This window comes from Gasterosteus aculeatus, chromosome 7 (assembly GCF_964276395.1).
Source record: "Gasterosteus aculeatus chromosome 7, fGasAcu3.hap1.1, whole genome shotgun sequence".
Classification (NCBI taxonomy): Eukaryota; Metazoa; Chordata; class Actinopteri; order Perciformes; family Gasterosteidae; genus Gasterosteus; species Gasterosteus aculeatus.
This window is the reverse complement of record NC_135694.1, coordinates 3,779,523-3,795,527: the sequence shown is the minus strand read 5'-3', so window position 1 is coordinate 3,795,527 and position 16,005 is coordinate 3,779,523. Positions and strand designations below refer to the sequence as shown.

Genomic DNA, 16,005 nt, shown 5'->3' with positions numbered 1-16,005 from the left:
TAAACGGTGAAGCTCTGAGTGCACAGGTGACTGCAGTAACGTTGCAGCATTTGATTCTCGAGGTGAAAACATTCTCAGGCCTCATTCATTTACAGACGAGAGTCTTGCTGAAAAATGTATTGTTCATGTCACAAGTTAGAACTTGAAATCATGAATATAAAGAAATATAACTATAATATTACTGAAAGCAAAGAAAATGACAAACTTTGAAATGATCGCACAGTGGAATGAACAAAGACGGCTATAAATGAGGCCTTGGGTTACAAATTCAAACCGTAGTCAGTGGTCTTTATTTACGAAGAGACAATATACAGACATCTGTGTATGATCGGTAAATACACAATATACATACAGCCACAAAACACAATCCATTGTACTTATAAAGACATCTAAGACACCCTGTTCCCCTTTACAGTTCAACACGTTACTGGCCCAACTTGGACGATACTTGATAGTTTAACAGATTCACTTGTCGCCGTCTCGTCATCGCTTTCTGGGACTCCCAGGGAAATAAATATCTAGAAGCACCAGTACAGACATTTTGCACTAACAGGCTGTATTTTTCCATCAGACCACCAGATCTGCTGAGTTGTGGCGTTCTGGGGGTTTTAGGCAGTGTACTGTGTGTAAACAGAGGGAAGTGGGGATGCCCTGAGACGCTAAGAGATTATAGAAAGGCCGAAGACACAAGAGTATATGTGAGTTATGTTGTCACTACGAAATACGACGTGGGTATAGATGCATAACTACTGCCAGACACACACACAGAATGGTTCACTCAGGGGTGTTCTAGTGTCGTACTAAAATCTCTTCTAGTCAATTGTATGAATAAAAAAAAAGGCTTTTTCTTTAATGTAAAGCTTTAATTTTCACAACCTAAATTAAGAACAAAAAACAAACAAACACTACCTAGATGGTAAGCTACAAAAATACTTATTCCATAAAACGTGTGAGACAATCAATGCCTCCTTAAAAAAGGAAAAATAAAAAAATGACGCAGGCATTCACACGTGTCAGTGTCGGGATTTGCACGTTAACACTATCATGTCCTGCTTATTCATTTATTCTATTTAACACGCTGGACTTGCAGTTAACGGGTTGATTGCCAGTGTAGTGTACAATAATCCACTTTGTTGTTGTTGTTGTTTTGTTACTTCCATAAACATTGAAGTTACCTCAAAACGGAGGTGCATGTGCACCCAAATACTGGCTGTCTTCTAAGTTAAGGCAATCGATTAGAAGTGTGCAACATTAACCGATGCAAAGCACGGATCACACATCAGCTTTCAGGTGTACACAGCAGCAGTAAAAAAAATAGGCCCAGATGTATGTGATGTTGAGTAGAAAAAAAAAGAATATTAACAGAACTAAAATTGACATATTGAAAGTAAAATAACATCAAAATACTTCAAATGATATAAACAATTACTGTAAATTACAAAAAAAAGACACACATTTCAGAGTCAGTCACCTTCAAAACAACACAGTACTTAGTGTACTTAAACTTCAACATGAAATGTCTCGATCTGATTTTCTGCTCGAAATACAGCTTTGGTGTGTCGAGTGGATGACAAAGCGACGTCATTTACAACGCAAAGAAACGTGTGTGTGTGTGTGTGTGCGTGCAGCCGTCACAGGAGAACAAGAGTCTGTTGATAAAGCAAATTAAAATAGTAGTGCACGAGGAGTGTGCGGGGAGTGTGCGGAGGAAGAGAAGCGGGACGAAGACGTGTCAATGTGTCTGTTTATTAAGCCTGTAAGGAGAAGACGACCTTTCTTTGAAGAAAGCACCTTTCTGTATTGCACTTTTGAAAGACCCCGGGCAGAAGAGTTGGAGGTCATATTACTCTAAATATCTATATTTGGCACACAAATTATTGATTGATATGCAACCAAACCAAAATATTTAAGACAAAGTGTTAATACACTACAAACTGTTGTGTACGTTTGCATGTTTTTGTGTGTGTGTGTGTGCGCGCCTCTGCACATGTCTGTTCATTTTGTGGCAGCGGGAGACTTTTAGCAGTCCGCCGACTTGTGGTGGTCTCCGTCCTCCTTGGACAGAGGGGACCGGGCCTCCTTCATTTCCTCTCCTTCCTCTCCGCTCTCGACGCTGTTGCCCATGGCCGGATAAACCACCACGCAGAACTTCTGGCCCAGGTACGTCATCTTGTCTGGGAGAAGAGGGGGGGGGGCAAAGGGTTTTTAGGCCTTTTTAATTGAGGGGCAATTTTTATGACGTATGAAGAAAGATGTATGAAGAAAAAAAGTGTGTTTCATCGTGCAGGGTGAAAACGTTCTCATCTCACCACTGGCAACTTTGACTAGCAAACGACTAACTTACCAACGAACGCGTCGAAGCACTGCGGCTTGTTGTCCCAGTAGACTCCCAGGAAGTAGACCGGGACGCCAGTCAGCATGATGGCCAGGCCGATGCCGCACACCACGGGCTCGGAGTACAGGGAGAAGATGAGCAGGAAGGCCCAGAAGAGGAGGTAGATCACCGGCCAGATGAGGCTGATCTGCAGGGGGGGGGGAACGCGGCAAATATTATCACACTCATGTGACCGTCCGGTAGTTTGTGCAACAATTCAACCTTTTGAACCCTCCCCCTTATTGAGGCCCCGAACGGACCTTGATCGGTCGGTGCATGTCGGGCTGTCTGATACGCAGGACGATCTGCCCGGCGACAGTGACTCCGTAGAAGAGGTAGTTGATGAAGCCCACGTAGTTGATGAGGGTGTACATGTCACTGGTGCACAGCATGAGCAGGGTGGACAGGCACTGGGGAGGAAAGCAGGAAGGAGAAGCTTGAGGAGACGCCGTGATGGGGAGCGCGTGCCGCGGTGGGAGAAGCTACTCACGGTGAAGAGCAGGGCCGGGATGGGGGTGCAGCGTTTCACGTGGATCATGGCCAGCAGGCTGGGGAGGTGGCCCTCTCGGGCTCCGGCGAAGAACAACCTGCGAACGCACGTCCGCGTTTTACACGGCGTAAAAAAAGAGGAAGACCGCGCAAGGCCGACGCGCTTTCATTTCACTCGTTTACCGCGAGGACGTGAAGAGGGATCCGTTGACTCCCCCGAAGGTGGAGAGAGCCACAGAGATGGGCATGATCCACGACATGACTCCCAGCAGCTTCTCGCCAAACGTCTGGAGGACGGAGGTTAGAGGTCAAGAGGTCGGAGATAACAGGAGGCAAATTGAGAGGCGCTTAACTCATGAAAAATGCAGCCACTGAGGCTCAAAAGGCCTCGTGCCAACAGATCCGACTCGCTAGAGGGCGGCATTCTACTACCGAAGGTGTGTGTGTGTGTGTGTGTCACAGTCACGTGATACTCACCACGGCAACGGCGTTCGAGGCGAGCAGCTCCTGGGGACTCATGGCTGTGACGTAGGCGATGTTGGCAAAGACGTACACGAAGGTCACAAGGGGAATGGAGATGAAGATGGCCCGAGGAAGGTTCCTGGAGACGACGCAAGCAGCGACGTTAAGGAGAGGAGGAGGAGCGTTGAAGAGACAAAGGAGGCTCAGAGGGGGTTTTGGAGAGAGGCGCTGTACCTTACGGGAGGTGCATTCATGGATACCGGGGTTATTAAAAAAAAGTGGGATTGTTATAAAAAGAAATCAGAGGAAATGAAGAAATAAACCACTAAATTCTACCAGAAAAGTGCTGCATTTCAGAGAGCTTAATAAAAAATGCTGCTAAATCGGTGAAAACGCGGCGGGCTACTTTTTCCATTCTGTACCACGGGAAGGCGTTTTTAAGCGAACGAAATGTGACTTATGAGATATGAGCAGCAGAGTGAAGTGTCTTACACATAAGGGTCCACCAGCTCCTCTGTGACGTAGTTGAGGAAGTTCCACCCGCCGTAGGCAAAGGAGCCTTGCAGGAAGGCTAAGGCTATCAAACCCACGTCATACTCCTGGAAAGGCTCGAAGGCGTTGGCTGGCTCCAACCAGTAGTACTCTCCTGCAGGTGGGGCAGATGCAAAAGACGAGGGGACATATTTTTATTTTTTTGGTCTGGCACGGAGGCGTTTTGAAATATCCCAAAATGGTTTAAGTTTGAGAAAAACCCTCAACGATCTTTTGCCACCTTTATACATTCTCCGCCGTTCGATGCATTCTTCCTGTAATCCCCCCCCCCTCGAGCCGTGTTTTCAGAGAGCATTAAAGTATTTCTACCCCCACATACCGCCGCCCCCCCCGTACATGATGCAAAGTCTCCCATCGAATCAGCCAGCGGACTCTTCATGTAACTTCAAAGGCTCGGACAGAAATCCTCATTCGGTTGTTTCAGGGGGTCGCAGTCTCTGTGGCCCCTTGTGATAACTGGCCCTCGGCCATGTTGGGACAGCGAACCCGCCATGGCGTGCTGATGTTAGCAATGTGAGTTTGAACAAGAAGAAAGGAGCCGCGGAAACTCGCCGACCCCCCCCCCCCCGGGGGCCGCGGGGAGCCTACACAGTCCCCGATGACCTAAGGCGACCCCAATGACCGCAGGGACGAGAGAGGGACGTTTGCGTGGACACGAGCTTACCCTTGCAGATCTGCACCAGGCCCATGACGATGATGAGGGCGAGGGCCAGCAGCTTGCCGGCGGTGAACACGTCCTGCACCCTGGTGGCCCACCTCACGCTGGAGCAGTTCACCCACGTCAGCAGCACTGGACGAGGACAAACGAAACACGGCACAGCGCGGAGTTAACGCCGATTCATTTGACCCCGGATGCCCCCGTCCGTGGGTCCTCTGAGCTTTAAGATCATTCCGCGCGCTGCGGCAAACATCATTTTTTTTTTTCAACTATCTGTGAAATGCAATGCAACTGAAGATTCTGCACTCCATTTTATGAGATGTTGCATGTTTGCGCCGCTCTGTAGAACAATACTTGGCTGCGCAATACGGCTGAAGCGATTACAGTGCATAGATTAGAGGTTTATGGTAGACTGTTGTAACGCGCTCATAAAGGAACTGGCACTGCATCGTACGTGGAAGTAAAACTCAGCTCAACAGAAGAACTTAAGCGGCGGTACGGTTTTCTCGTTGGAAACCGGGCAGATCTCAGGTCAGGGGAGAGATGAAAAGCCACACACTCAAACACGTGTCACAGTGTGTCGACACTGTGGAGACCTTGGAGTCGGTTGCCATATAATTGCATTGAACTTCATTATCTCTTGCAGGATCCCTGTCGTCTCACATGTAGTGGAGCAGGTATTTCATAATCGCCACCTTCTGTAACTCAAAGTATCATAATAATTGATCTCTGTCATAGATTACAAACTCCACTCCTCTGGCAGCTCCAGAAGCACAACATGTGAAAACATATCAGGAACTAGACGATGACCAATAAAGCGCAGATAAGGGATTTGATCTGTGCTGCTGCAACAGGCCAAAAGGGTGCCATTGAATATGAGATGAGATTAAGTTGACCACATTAATTAAATAACTGCAGGGAACAAAAGGCAGATGCGCATGAGCAGACATGCCCGGATACTGTGACAGCGGGTTCGTTTGCAGCTGCTGCAGCGATGTCGTGTTTTTAGGTTGGTGGGGGAGAAACTTCCTGCCACGTTTCTTCAAGTAGACAGAACAAGAGTTCTTTAGTGAAGGGAGAAGCCGCCGAGCTGCCGCTTCTCCCCATAGAAAATTAATTTTTTTTTTTAAAAAACAGGAAATGAGAAACTGAACTGAAATAAACACTGTCGCCGCCCAGAACCTCTTTGGTTTGTGAGAACAAAGTTGTTCTGGGGGATCTTTCGGCAACGCGCCGCGTCCCGGTGACGACACGCGTGACCCCCGCTACTCCTCTGCGTGCCGACTGACGGGCCGCGAGTAAGCACCTGCGGAACAGCTTCTCAGGAGACGCGGGGGGCCGAGGGGCCGCGCCGCTGTCCGTAAGCTGAGTATACAAAGTGTGTGCATAGAAACCTGCTGGGTTAACCACGAGGCTGCTGGAAAAAGTGACTCTCTCTGCCACCTGCGGGAAAGAGGCGGCGCCCCCCCAGGGAGAAACCCCTCCGCGTGTTTTGGAAACGGAACACCTTGACAAACCTCCGCCGAGCAGGTTGAAGTTACCAGAACTACGAGCGACATCGGCTTTGCTCAGCCGATCTTGGGTTTGCTGGTAAAGTCGTACGTATCTGTTGGCGTTGTGAGCGGATTATCTCAGAAGCCTGCAAACAGGTTTGGATGCAACCAGAAGGAAGCAAAGTGACAAAGGAAATACTCCACTTAGAATTTTAAGCGCATCGAGTTGCTGCACATGGAATCTGTTTAAACGCTTTTGAGGTGTCCTGCTGAAGGAGCGACACATCCTCTTCAGCAGAGGGAATCGAGATGCGCGTGTCACGGTGCGCGCCTTCGGGAAGTCGAGAGATTTCCTCGTTGTCGGTCCACACCGGGCGTCTGCCAGCGAACAGCATGTCACATGACGTCCCTTCCAACTCCAGGGAAAAAACAACAGCTCTGCCGATGGTTTCAAGGGAGAAGCAACACTACTTTTTTTTTTTTAGCTTAACTTTTTTTTTCCCTTCCCCAAAAAGATGATTAAAAACATATTTGTCCTCCCTGAATCTCACCAAAAGGATGTTTATTTGACCTTAATGGGTAATAACAGAGAACAGCCTGGTTTTGTAATCATCCAAGAGGCCAACGCACACACACACACACACACACACACACACACACACACTTCTCCAGTGTCTATCTGGAGGCTGCCTGCGGTATTTGGTCAGCGTGTGTGAACTTTGTTGAGGGATTCAAATCAACAACCGAAACACCTTTATCCGTTTGTCTCCCCGGATTCACTGCCCGGTGCTGCAGTTCGCTATCTGCTCAGCGATGCTAGTCGACCTCCGACTGAGCGCTCAATAACAACAGAGCTTCAGAGAGGAAAAAAAAAGAGAGGGGGAAACTGGGTCGTGGAAACGGGACGAATCAGGTCTTAATTCAGCCAATATGTCTCTGCTTTGAATAGATGTGACTGATAGGCGCACTGTGCAGTACGAGAACTTTTATGAGTTTTGTTCGGCAACCAATTTCTCAACCCTGAATGTATAAATTGTCGTTATTTGAATCATGGATTTACTGGCAGTTTTTTAAACGTTTGGGCCAGCAAGCCCACTCATAACAGACCCTAAAGACGTTTAATGAAGCTGCTGATGACTGCGGAAAAACTGCAGCTCAGGCTTTCATCCAATTTGTGCGTAATCCACGCGGCTCATCACCAATCCCGGGTCACGCGGGTGCTCGTCGCTGAGAGTCCCTGCGCGTTGCTACTCACAGAGGCAGACGGCGGCCAGGAGACGCAGGCCGTTCTCCGGCGGGAAGCAGGTGGGGAACAGAGGCTGCAGGACGTAGTTGGAAAACGTCAGCGCGATCACGGCCTGGTTGGTCGGGTAGATCACCAGCACGGCGATCCACAGCCGCAGGAACCTGAGCAGGAACACAAACGTGGGGGGTTACAAGCGGTTAGAAACACAGAGGCTGGGGAGAAGCAGCGGGGTGTTGGGAGAGCTCGCAGGAGGAAACACATCACAAAGGCCCGCGGCACATTTACATCCTTCCATTTACTGAATCCCATTCAAAGCGGGTTATTTCAAAAACTCAAAGTCACAGGCCGGGCCTCTCACAGTACTCTCAAATGTCTTTGTAGTTGTGTCAGTGTAGTAAACTGTTTGGAGATGTCCCCTTGGGCTTTAGGAACCGTGGTGGGAAACACAAAAACATTCGATGGAAGAAACAGTAAGCAATTGCACCCTTACCCTGAACATGTGACGTATTCCAGTTTGGCGGCTCCGCTGGGTGATTAATTCTGCCTTTAAAGGCCGCGATCAGCCTGTTTAACTAGTTGATACTCGAAGAAGACACCGTGTTCCGCCAATATAGCGGCGCGACGCGTTAGGCAGGGCGTGTTCGCTGCGGTATAAAACTGACAGGGGAAAGGGGTTTAGCCGAGTGTAGCAGGAGAAACCAGACGAATGGCTTTGGCACGGAATTTCCTGAAAGCTTAAAAAAGCTCATATAATGAGGGATTGTTACAGCTGACTGCGTTGACAGGATTGTTTCTCGCCGGAATGTGTGTGTAAAAAATGTAATGCTGTGTTTGAATGCTGACTGAACCCTTCACGCAGGCACGATCTTCTATACAAATAGGACTTTGTGGTTGGTTGTCACTCACAGTCACGCTCTTAATAATTTCATACAATCACTGCGTCCCATGGCGTCTGTAGCAGCCTATACCCTGCATATTATGGGCGTATCACAAGCCTCGGTGGTCCGGCACAACGGCCTTTGTACTTGAAACGTTATCCATTCAAGCGTTTGCCGCTACGAGCGCTTCCTCTTCTTCTACCAGCCCGCCCTTTCCACCAGGTGCGACGGGCTGATGTGAGCGGTTCCTCGACTTACACGTTTACGTGGGGATGAAAAGGAGCAGGACAACGGAAAAATAAACACCGCTTGAACAGGATTTATTTATCCTAGTCAGCGGGCGCGGGGAAGCGGTGAGGCCCCAACACTTCAAACCCGACCACGAGGTCCCTGGAGGGAGGCGTTCATTGATGTGTATTGATAGCTTCTGCACAAAGGGATAGAAACAATCATTGACTGTTTTGTTTGGTTGAATTCCTCTCCCGAAATACCCCGATAATATGTGTTCTTGTGATAGTTGAAAAAACAATGGTCCGATCTGTGTTTACAGTCTGGCCAAAGGCACAGTGTGTGTGAGATACACGCTAACAAACGATATTGTTTTCCTCGGAAATGAAAAGAGCGCGGTTCCCAAGCGTCCGCCGGGTTACCTGAAAGCCAACCATTTGTGAGTCCGCCGTTTAAACGTCTGGTTTTAATAAATGCTTGTTTGTCTAACTTCTGCACTTGACTCCAAATAACAGGCCGCCTGCTTTGGGTGAAGATGGCTGACCTACATGAGCAGCCTCATCCACCAGGATAAAGAGAAGAATCGGCCTACGTTGGTCTGCTCAACGGAATCCACGTCAAATTAACTTTAATTGTTTGGGATGTGCCTTTTTCAAAAAGAACAAGGGGCACATCCTTAATAGACGTTACTGTCGGCTTTTATGTTCATTATGAACAAATCCACCATTTGCCTTAAAATAACTTTGCTAGGGGCGGCTCGTAATCTCATAAAAAACCCACCCGAGTGCCCCTCTGATGGCTTCCAAACTACGAGCAGATGACTGAACGTCTCACCCGGCCAGCCCTCCGAAGATGTCCTTGACGTAGGAGTAGTCTCCCCCCGACTTGGGGATGGTGACGCCCAGCTCGGCGTAGCACAGCGCCCCGATGGCCGTGATGACGCCCGTGACGATCCAGACGATCAGGGCCATGCCCACGGAGCTGGCGTTCTCCATCACTCCCTTCGGGCTGACGAAGATACCCGAGCCGATAATGTTACCTGGCGGAGAGGGAGAGAGAGAGGCGTCTGGTGTCAGTGCAGGTTGAAAAAAAGAGGTCGTTGTCAGCTTTGAGGAGCTTCGGGCTTTACGTTTGGGAATAAGCAGAGCTGAAAGCAAAGTACCGTTCACAACTTCGAGGCATTACATCATCGCTACGTCACTTCTGTAGCTCTGGTTAACCTTTGAGAAGGTGGAGGCCCCAAGAGCCACCTGTTGTCACAGCCTGAGCTCGAAAGCATCGAACAGCGAGGGAAATTAGCCTAGCTTAGCATTAATACTAAACTTGAAAAGGGCCCTCGTCCAACCGCTAACACGCTCACTGAATGATTGTTATATTTTTGTTTAATTCCCATACAAACTGGGACAACAAGAACCTAAGAGGTCACGGTTTAAGATCCCAAACGTACATAATTGCATTCCTGTTTGTGCAACATACAATGAGGTGACACACAACATGCCAACGGGAGACTGCTAGTTGCACAGTTTGAGCGACTGAGCTGTAGCGGCGGAGGCATCGGGGTAGAAAAAGGAACTTCTAATCTGCTGACTTTGCACAGTAAGGATAAGATGGCACGAGACCGAGTGGGGTGAAAGAGTACAAAGAGAGAGAGGAGGTGGGGAGGGGGGGTCAGAGGTAGACGCAGAGGGGGGAGAATAATTCCCTGGCAGATTCAATGAGCATCAGAGCGCCCGGTATTTTACGCAGGAACTGAAAGATAGAGGGACGGGCCGTCGGGGCCGTCGGGGGTTCTGGAGCGACATGAAAGCCGGCGAGATTATCCTCCAATCAGATTCAGCTGACCGGGTCTGACGGAGCTTGAAACGGGGAGGGGGGGGGGCAATGAAAAGGTGTCAGGCTCAAAGGTTGAAGGTCGAGGACGGTGACTGAATGATAGGGTGAGATTACAATTTTACAGCACAAATATCAAAAGGTATGAATAGTAACTTCCTGCAGAGTTAAACGGCGTGCAGAGTTTATGGGGTTCATCTTTTATGCTACAACTGACAATGAACTAAAACATATTAAGGTATTAGACAGATTTTGATTACTTCAGGTCTCTCAACTATTTCAAGCACACAAATATAATTAATAGAAAACTCAACTACTACAAACCAAAGATCAATCAATAACACAAATCATCAGATGAGTTTGGAGCAATACACTGAAATGCTGATATGGCGACACCCAGAAAGAGGCTGCAAGAAAGTCACTCTTTACCTGCCTCCTCTGATCAATTATATTCTAAAATACATGAATATATGCCAAACCGCTGGACTGAAAAGCATGACGACACTGTCACCGCTTCCACGTGAATATGTGGTAAAAATGTAAAAAAAGGTTAAAAAAAGAAAGAAAGGAAAGGTAACAACAAAAAACCTCACACCGCTGATGACATGGACATCTTTATGTCCACAGTGGTCGTTAGCGGATGACCTTTGACATCTGGGCGCGGGGGGCAAAGTATGCCTCAACTCAGCACTTTCCTCAAACTCCCTGATGTGCTTACGGTTTGCAGAAGCGGATGAAAGCGGCGTGCTGGTTCTGGTTTGAACGGGTTCATTACGAGACATTTATTTCAGGTTGAGCAAATGTGCACGCTTGCATGTTGCGCGTCGGCGACATTTGCTGCGTAGCGCTGAAGCGTGCGAGACATGCTGACTCTGTGGAATCGCTTTAGGCTTCCTGTACTCGTGGTCGTCGTTTCTTTTTTTTTTTTTTTAAACATCTGTTTGTCTTCCACAAAAGGCCAAGAGAGAACATGATATTTAAAACGTGAACATCAAATCAGAACCAAAAGCTCTTTGTCATATTTGTGGATCTTCTTTTTTTTTTTTCAGCAGGCCTCAGCCTCTTGCAGCACAGGATATTTTGTTTGTAATCGGCTTGTGGCTTTGCAGAGGAAGAGGCTTGGCCCTTAACATGGGCCCCGAGCACACATTTTCTGCTTCTCCTGGACTTCTGTTAGATGCCTTCAGACTGCAGCGACTATCTAAGACATCACAACCAGCATTTTTTTTCCCATTATCGTTTATAATTTGTAATAAGCCAATCAATTTCTCTCATCATCTTTGCTATGATCCCCTTGTCCCAGTGGAGGCCAAACATGCAACACAAGAGAGACACAACCGATTGGAGTTATTAGTTTGCCTCCACGACATGTGATCGACAGCAGCGGACTATGAATATTAACGAGCATGTGTGTGTGTTTGTGCAGCCTTATGATATAATCACCCTTCATAAAGCCTCTCTTGGATTAGTGCTTGCATTTCCACCCGCCGTTAAAGCCCTGTTCAAACAGCCACCAAGCTGAGGCAACCTGCTGCCTGGCCCCCAGCCAGACGCTGACGGACCCTGCGGGGCCCGAGGGGCCTCGCGCGAGTTATTATAGCGGCAAATCAATCCACGACGGCGAGGCAATTCGAGAGAAAGGGGAAGGTTCGGGCGCCATCGCAGCTTCTGTCGGCTCGGGATTTAAGAGACATGAAGCCGCTGCGGTAGCACAGAGCCGAGCGCACGCGTTTTATGAAATTGAAATGTGTGCAGCAACCCAATTACAGAACACACTGGCTCAGACATGGCTAAGCCGGGCAAGCTAATAAAAACAGCATTATCAGGGCAGGGCCTTCCTCCAAGTAAAGTTCCCAACTCCTGATTCTGCACATTTCTGGATTCATGTGTGTGTGTGTGTGTGTGTGTACTGCACAATGGGGCCTGAAACCGCTTAGTGTCCCCCGTGAGCTCGGGGCCGTTTGCATGGAAACCCAGCGGGCCGTGTTCAGGCTCAGACGAGTCACCTGACGGGGCCGGCGGGCCTGAACATGACCGTGAATGAGTGACCTTGGTCAAGGAGAAAAAAAAGAGGCTGCCAAGAACAGTCCGGTGACTCGGCCGGGCGGCGTGGACTCTGCACGGCCGTAAAGTAATCCCCCCTCAGATTGCGTGAGCGGATTAACGCCGCCGGGCCGGTTTCTTTACATCTGGCCCGTAAAACGGTTCAATCAGCGGCGTTATCTACATGCTGTCGTGCAGATACGCTCGAGTGTGGGGCAACTGGGGAAAGAGACGTCGGCAGCTCTCTGCAATCATCTCCGGACACGATCGCCGCCTTCTTTCTAGAGAAATGTGTGTATATGGGTTAAACTTGAGAAAGACCTTCGCAAGAGGTTTAAGCTGTAAATCACAAAGTAAGAAAGAACGCAACCTTCTCGACAACACTTTCAAAGCTGCTCTTCATTTCTCTCTCCCTTTTCTCCTCCCGTTACCATGGAAACGCAGGAGCGAATGAGTCAGTCCCTATACTCTTCATCCCGCCAAGGTCAGACCACACACACACACACACACATTCACCTGGACACCTCGTATCGATCCACCTGCTGTCTGAATGTCTTGTTTATTGTAGTGAATGAAGATTCAGAACAATAAACAAAGATAATGTGTTCCAAAGATAAGGTCAACACAGCTGCGCTAGATTGTTAATGATACATCGGCATCATCATTTAATTGGGTTCAACCGTAACGAGATTGTATGAAATAGAGTGACTTAGATTAGGTGCATCCAAGGAAACACTGATTACATCACCGGGCTCCACGTGCACAATCAGCACAGTGCACTTTTGAAGTTTGAAGTCAGACTTAGATATTTGTTTATTTCAAACGCAAGTGAGTCAGTCCTGTGATCCACATTGTTGTGAATTGGGCCTTAATCGGGACCGATTCCAGACTGCGGACTACTACGTTGCGTTTGCGCCAACCGCTGTCCGCGTGCACGGCGCACATCTGTAGGTCACGTTCGCTGCTTCCTTATCGCGAAACACCCACGCATCATAAACGTAAAGCTCCTCATTGACTGCCTTGCATAAAGGTCATGACACTGAAAACACACAACACCCCCCTCCCCGCCCTCATTTAACTGTTGGCTCTACTACGCGCAACAAACACGAAGACTGTTCGGATCCACGACAGGGAAAGTCCCGGAAGGAGTAACTCACCCACGATGATTCCGCAGGCGCTCACCAGACCGATTTCCTTCTTGAGGGCCACGCCGCCGCCGGAGTCCTTCTCGCCGGCAGCATCCCCGGCGGAGCCCGACGTGCCGCTGCGCTTCCGAGCACCGTCCGTCATTTTGAGGCCGATTGGACTTTTGTTGTTGTTGTTTTTGTTGGTGCCGAAGTTATTGCGCAGTCAGCAACCTGGGGCAATAAGGTGTGTGTTTTTTTTTTTTACACTAAACGAATCAATGAAATGTATTCACACAAAAATAAAATAAATGAATTAATCAAGTTCAGGCAGTTGGGGAGTCACGTGTCCTTCGGCCCCGACGCACGTTACCTAAAAGGTATGAGTGCAGCTCACATGCAACACAATCACCTCTGCTCGGGTGGCTGCTTTGGCGCTACAGGTCCGGGTTCTAAACGCGCATCAAGTCCACAAAAAAGCGCATATTCCCATGGAGTTGCTTGAAAGCCACACGAGGAAATAAATGATGTGTGTCAAATATTTCAAAAACTACAAAAAGCTGTCACCGTTTCCTTGTTCCCAGGTGTGAGCAGGAGACACAAACGCATCCTCTCTGCGCACAACCAGAAGCCGTTCAGGTTCCGCCTCACGCACATCCGACCTGTGTTTAATCCAGACGGAAAAGGTTGCATTGGAGTCTCCATGGTCTTCTACGTATTAATACAGTAGCGCCGCCCCCCCCCCCTCCCCCCCAAACCCCGCCCACTCCAAAACTGGATTAATACCCCCCCACCGCGGACCCTCCCATCTCTCTCCCAACCATCAGCTGTTCCTCCCAAAGCACTTCTGCTGCTGCTAATGCCGCCAATGGATTCCTCCCCAAACAAGGCAGCTTGTGCATGAAAAAACAACAGAGATGATGCTTTCAGGGACACCGGTAATCCCTCACGTGCACTTGTTTGTCCGCCGCACTTCCTCGAACAGTCTGTTCTCTCTCTCACGCGCGCGAGAAGAGAAGCTTCCTCGCTCACACTTACTATTCAAGATGCAGCACTGCTTCTATATTTAGCCCTTTTGACAAGAAGTCGCTCAATGTGATGCAAGGCTGCTGGTGTGTGTCCATCCTGTGCGCTCATCGCTGCTTGGTTTCCCCCCATCTGAATTCAAATGATAACGTCACCTGAGGCGTGACCTTGCATGCAGTCAAAAACAGGGTGCTTTTAGTGAATGATTTCACATAGCATCAATAGGACCAATCATGCCAGTTTGCCGTTTGTTCGATATTTGTCCTCCCTGCAGAAGCGTGTCCGGCGTTTTTATCTTTCCGAGGACATTTTGGGGACTATTGTCCATGCTGTGAGCAACTGTGAAGTTATGCATAACAGCAAAGTGACTAAAAAGAAAATCGCTCTGGTGTCAAAGTGTCTTTGCCTTTAAATCAGGATACGCATTCAGCCAAAGAAGCAAAGTTATTTCCTCATTCTTTAAAGATGAGAACGAAAGTACACCTCATTGTTGAAAAAACAATTCTAGCATTATTTATACCTCTTTTTTGTTGACTTTAGAACGATAAAAGAATGAATTGGACTGGAACAACTGTTGGATGCAGCCAAATCAAGTCATTGGACAGGTGTGGGTTTCGGTAAAGTGATCCTGCATGTACCTGGTCAGTGAAGCAGGAAGGGGTGCACACGGCTCACTGGCCGTGCACGTGCTCGACCGTTCGCTCACAAGCTTCCCTCTCCTGCGGGATGGTCACGCTCACCACAGGGCACCGTTAACCCACACAAGCTGCTGTTTAGCTTTATAATTGATCTCTCTGATTATGTCGCTTCTTGGTTGGAGGCCGCTGGAGTTTATGATGTACTCAGCAGTTCATTCTTTGTCGGTATTTCAAGTTTCTGCAATCTTGAGACCACAAATGTTGTTTTCAAGTGACCTGATGTCAGGAAATCTGCTGATCAATATGTCCATAGGAAGGCTTTCTGATCAAATATAATGACCCTTTGGGCTCTGATGGTGTCAATGGCGTCGGTTCCCGGCACACTGATTGAATCCAAACAGCATCCATTTGGCACTGTTTACTTGATGGAATCGGATCAGCTTCTGATTGCGTTATTTACAGCAGGATAAAAGGATCTGATAAAATAATTACTTCAGGAAATGGAACCATTAGCTTATATAGGCTTCATTTTTATTGTGTTGATTTATTGGCCAATGGTTGCTGAATGTGAAATATCTTAAGCTGTTTTTAGTTTGATTAGTTGAACTGACACTCAACAAACCTGGGGGGGTATTTGCAGAAGTCACACGTCTTCCCGTCAATAAATAGCTTGAGTTTAGTTGGACATGTGTGTGCTTTGGTCTGTGATGAGCTTACTCGGCCGTCCGAGCCGACATGACACATGGACAAAGAGGGGGCTCTCAACATGTTCTGCAGGAGAGCAATAAGCCCCCTGACTGAGAAACGTTTGGGCACGAGTCAAAGCGTACGCAACAAACGATCAAATAAAGAGACGTGATTTCCAGGCACTGGAGGAGTGCCGTGTGGTTTAAACTTTACAGGTATGTCCTGAGTCAGCTGTTACTGGGAGTTAATCTCTCAGGTAAAGCTGACCCTGCACCTT

General features: G+C 48.2%; 1 protein-coding gene across 4 annotated transcripts; it reads right to left on the bottom strand.

Annotated features, from left to right (window-relative positions):
- Positions 1-260: 260 nt before the first annotated feature.
- slc7a8a (solute carrier family 7 member 8a) lies at positions 261-14,201 on the bottom strand. 4 transcript variants are annotated; one of them, XM_040181182.2, is made up of 12 exons: positions 13,751-14,201; positions 13,411-13,611; positions 9,215-9,419; positions 7,284-7,435; positions 4,542-4,667; positions 3,818-3,971; positions 3,341-3,464; positions 3,047-3,150; positions 2,865-2,961; positions 2,635-2,784; positions 2,345-2,522; positions 261-2,174 (listed from the first exon to the last, which is right to left on the bottom strand). In XM_040181182.2, exons 2-12 carry the CDS (start codon positions 13,541-13,543, stop codon positions 2,020-2,022), a joined length of 1,578 nt encoding a protein of 525 aa, XP_040037116.2. In that variant the 5' UTR covers positions 13,544-13,611; positions 13,751-14,201; the 3' UTR covers positions 261-2,019. The 4 variants fall into 4 exon arrangements, with proteins under 4 accessions (XP_040037116.2, XP_040037122.2, XP_040037117.2 ...); XM_040181188.2 differs by having other exon boundaries at positions 13,945-14,128; XM_040181183.2 differs by having other exon boundaries at positions 13,790-14,083.
- Between the last annotated feature and the right edge of the window lie 1,804 nt (positions 14,202-16,005).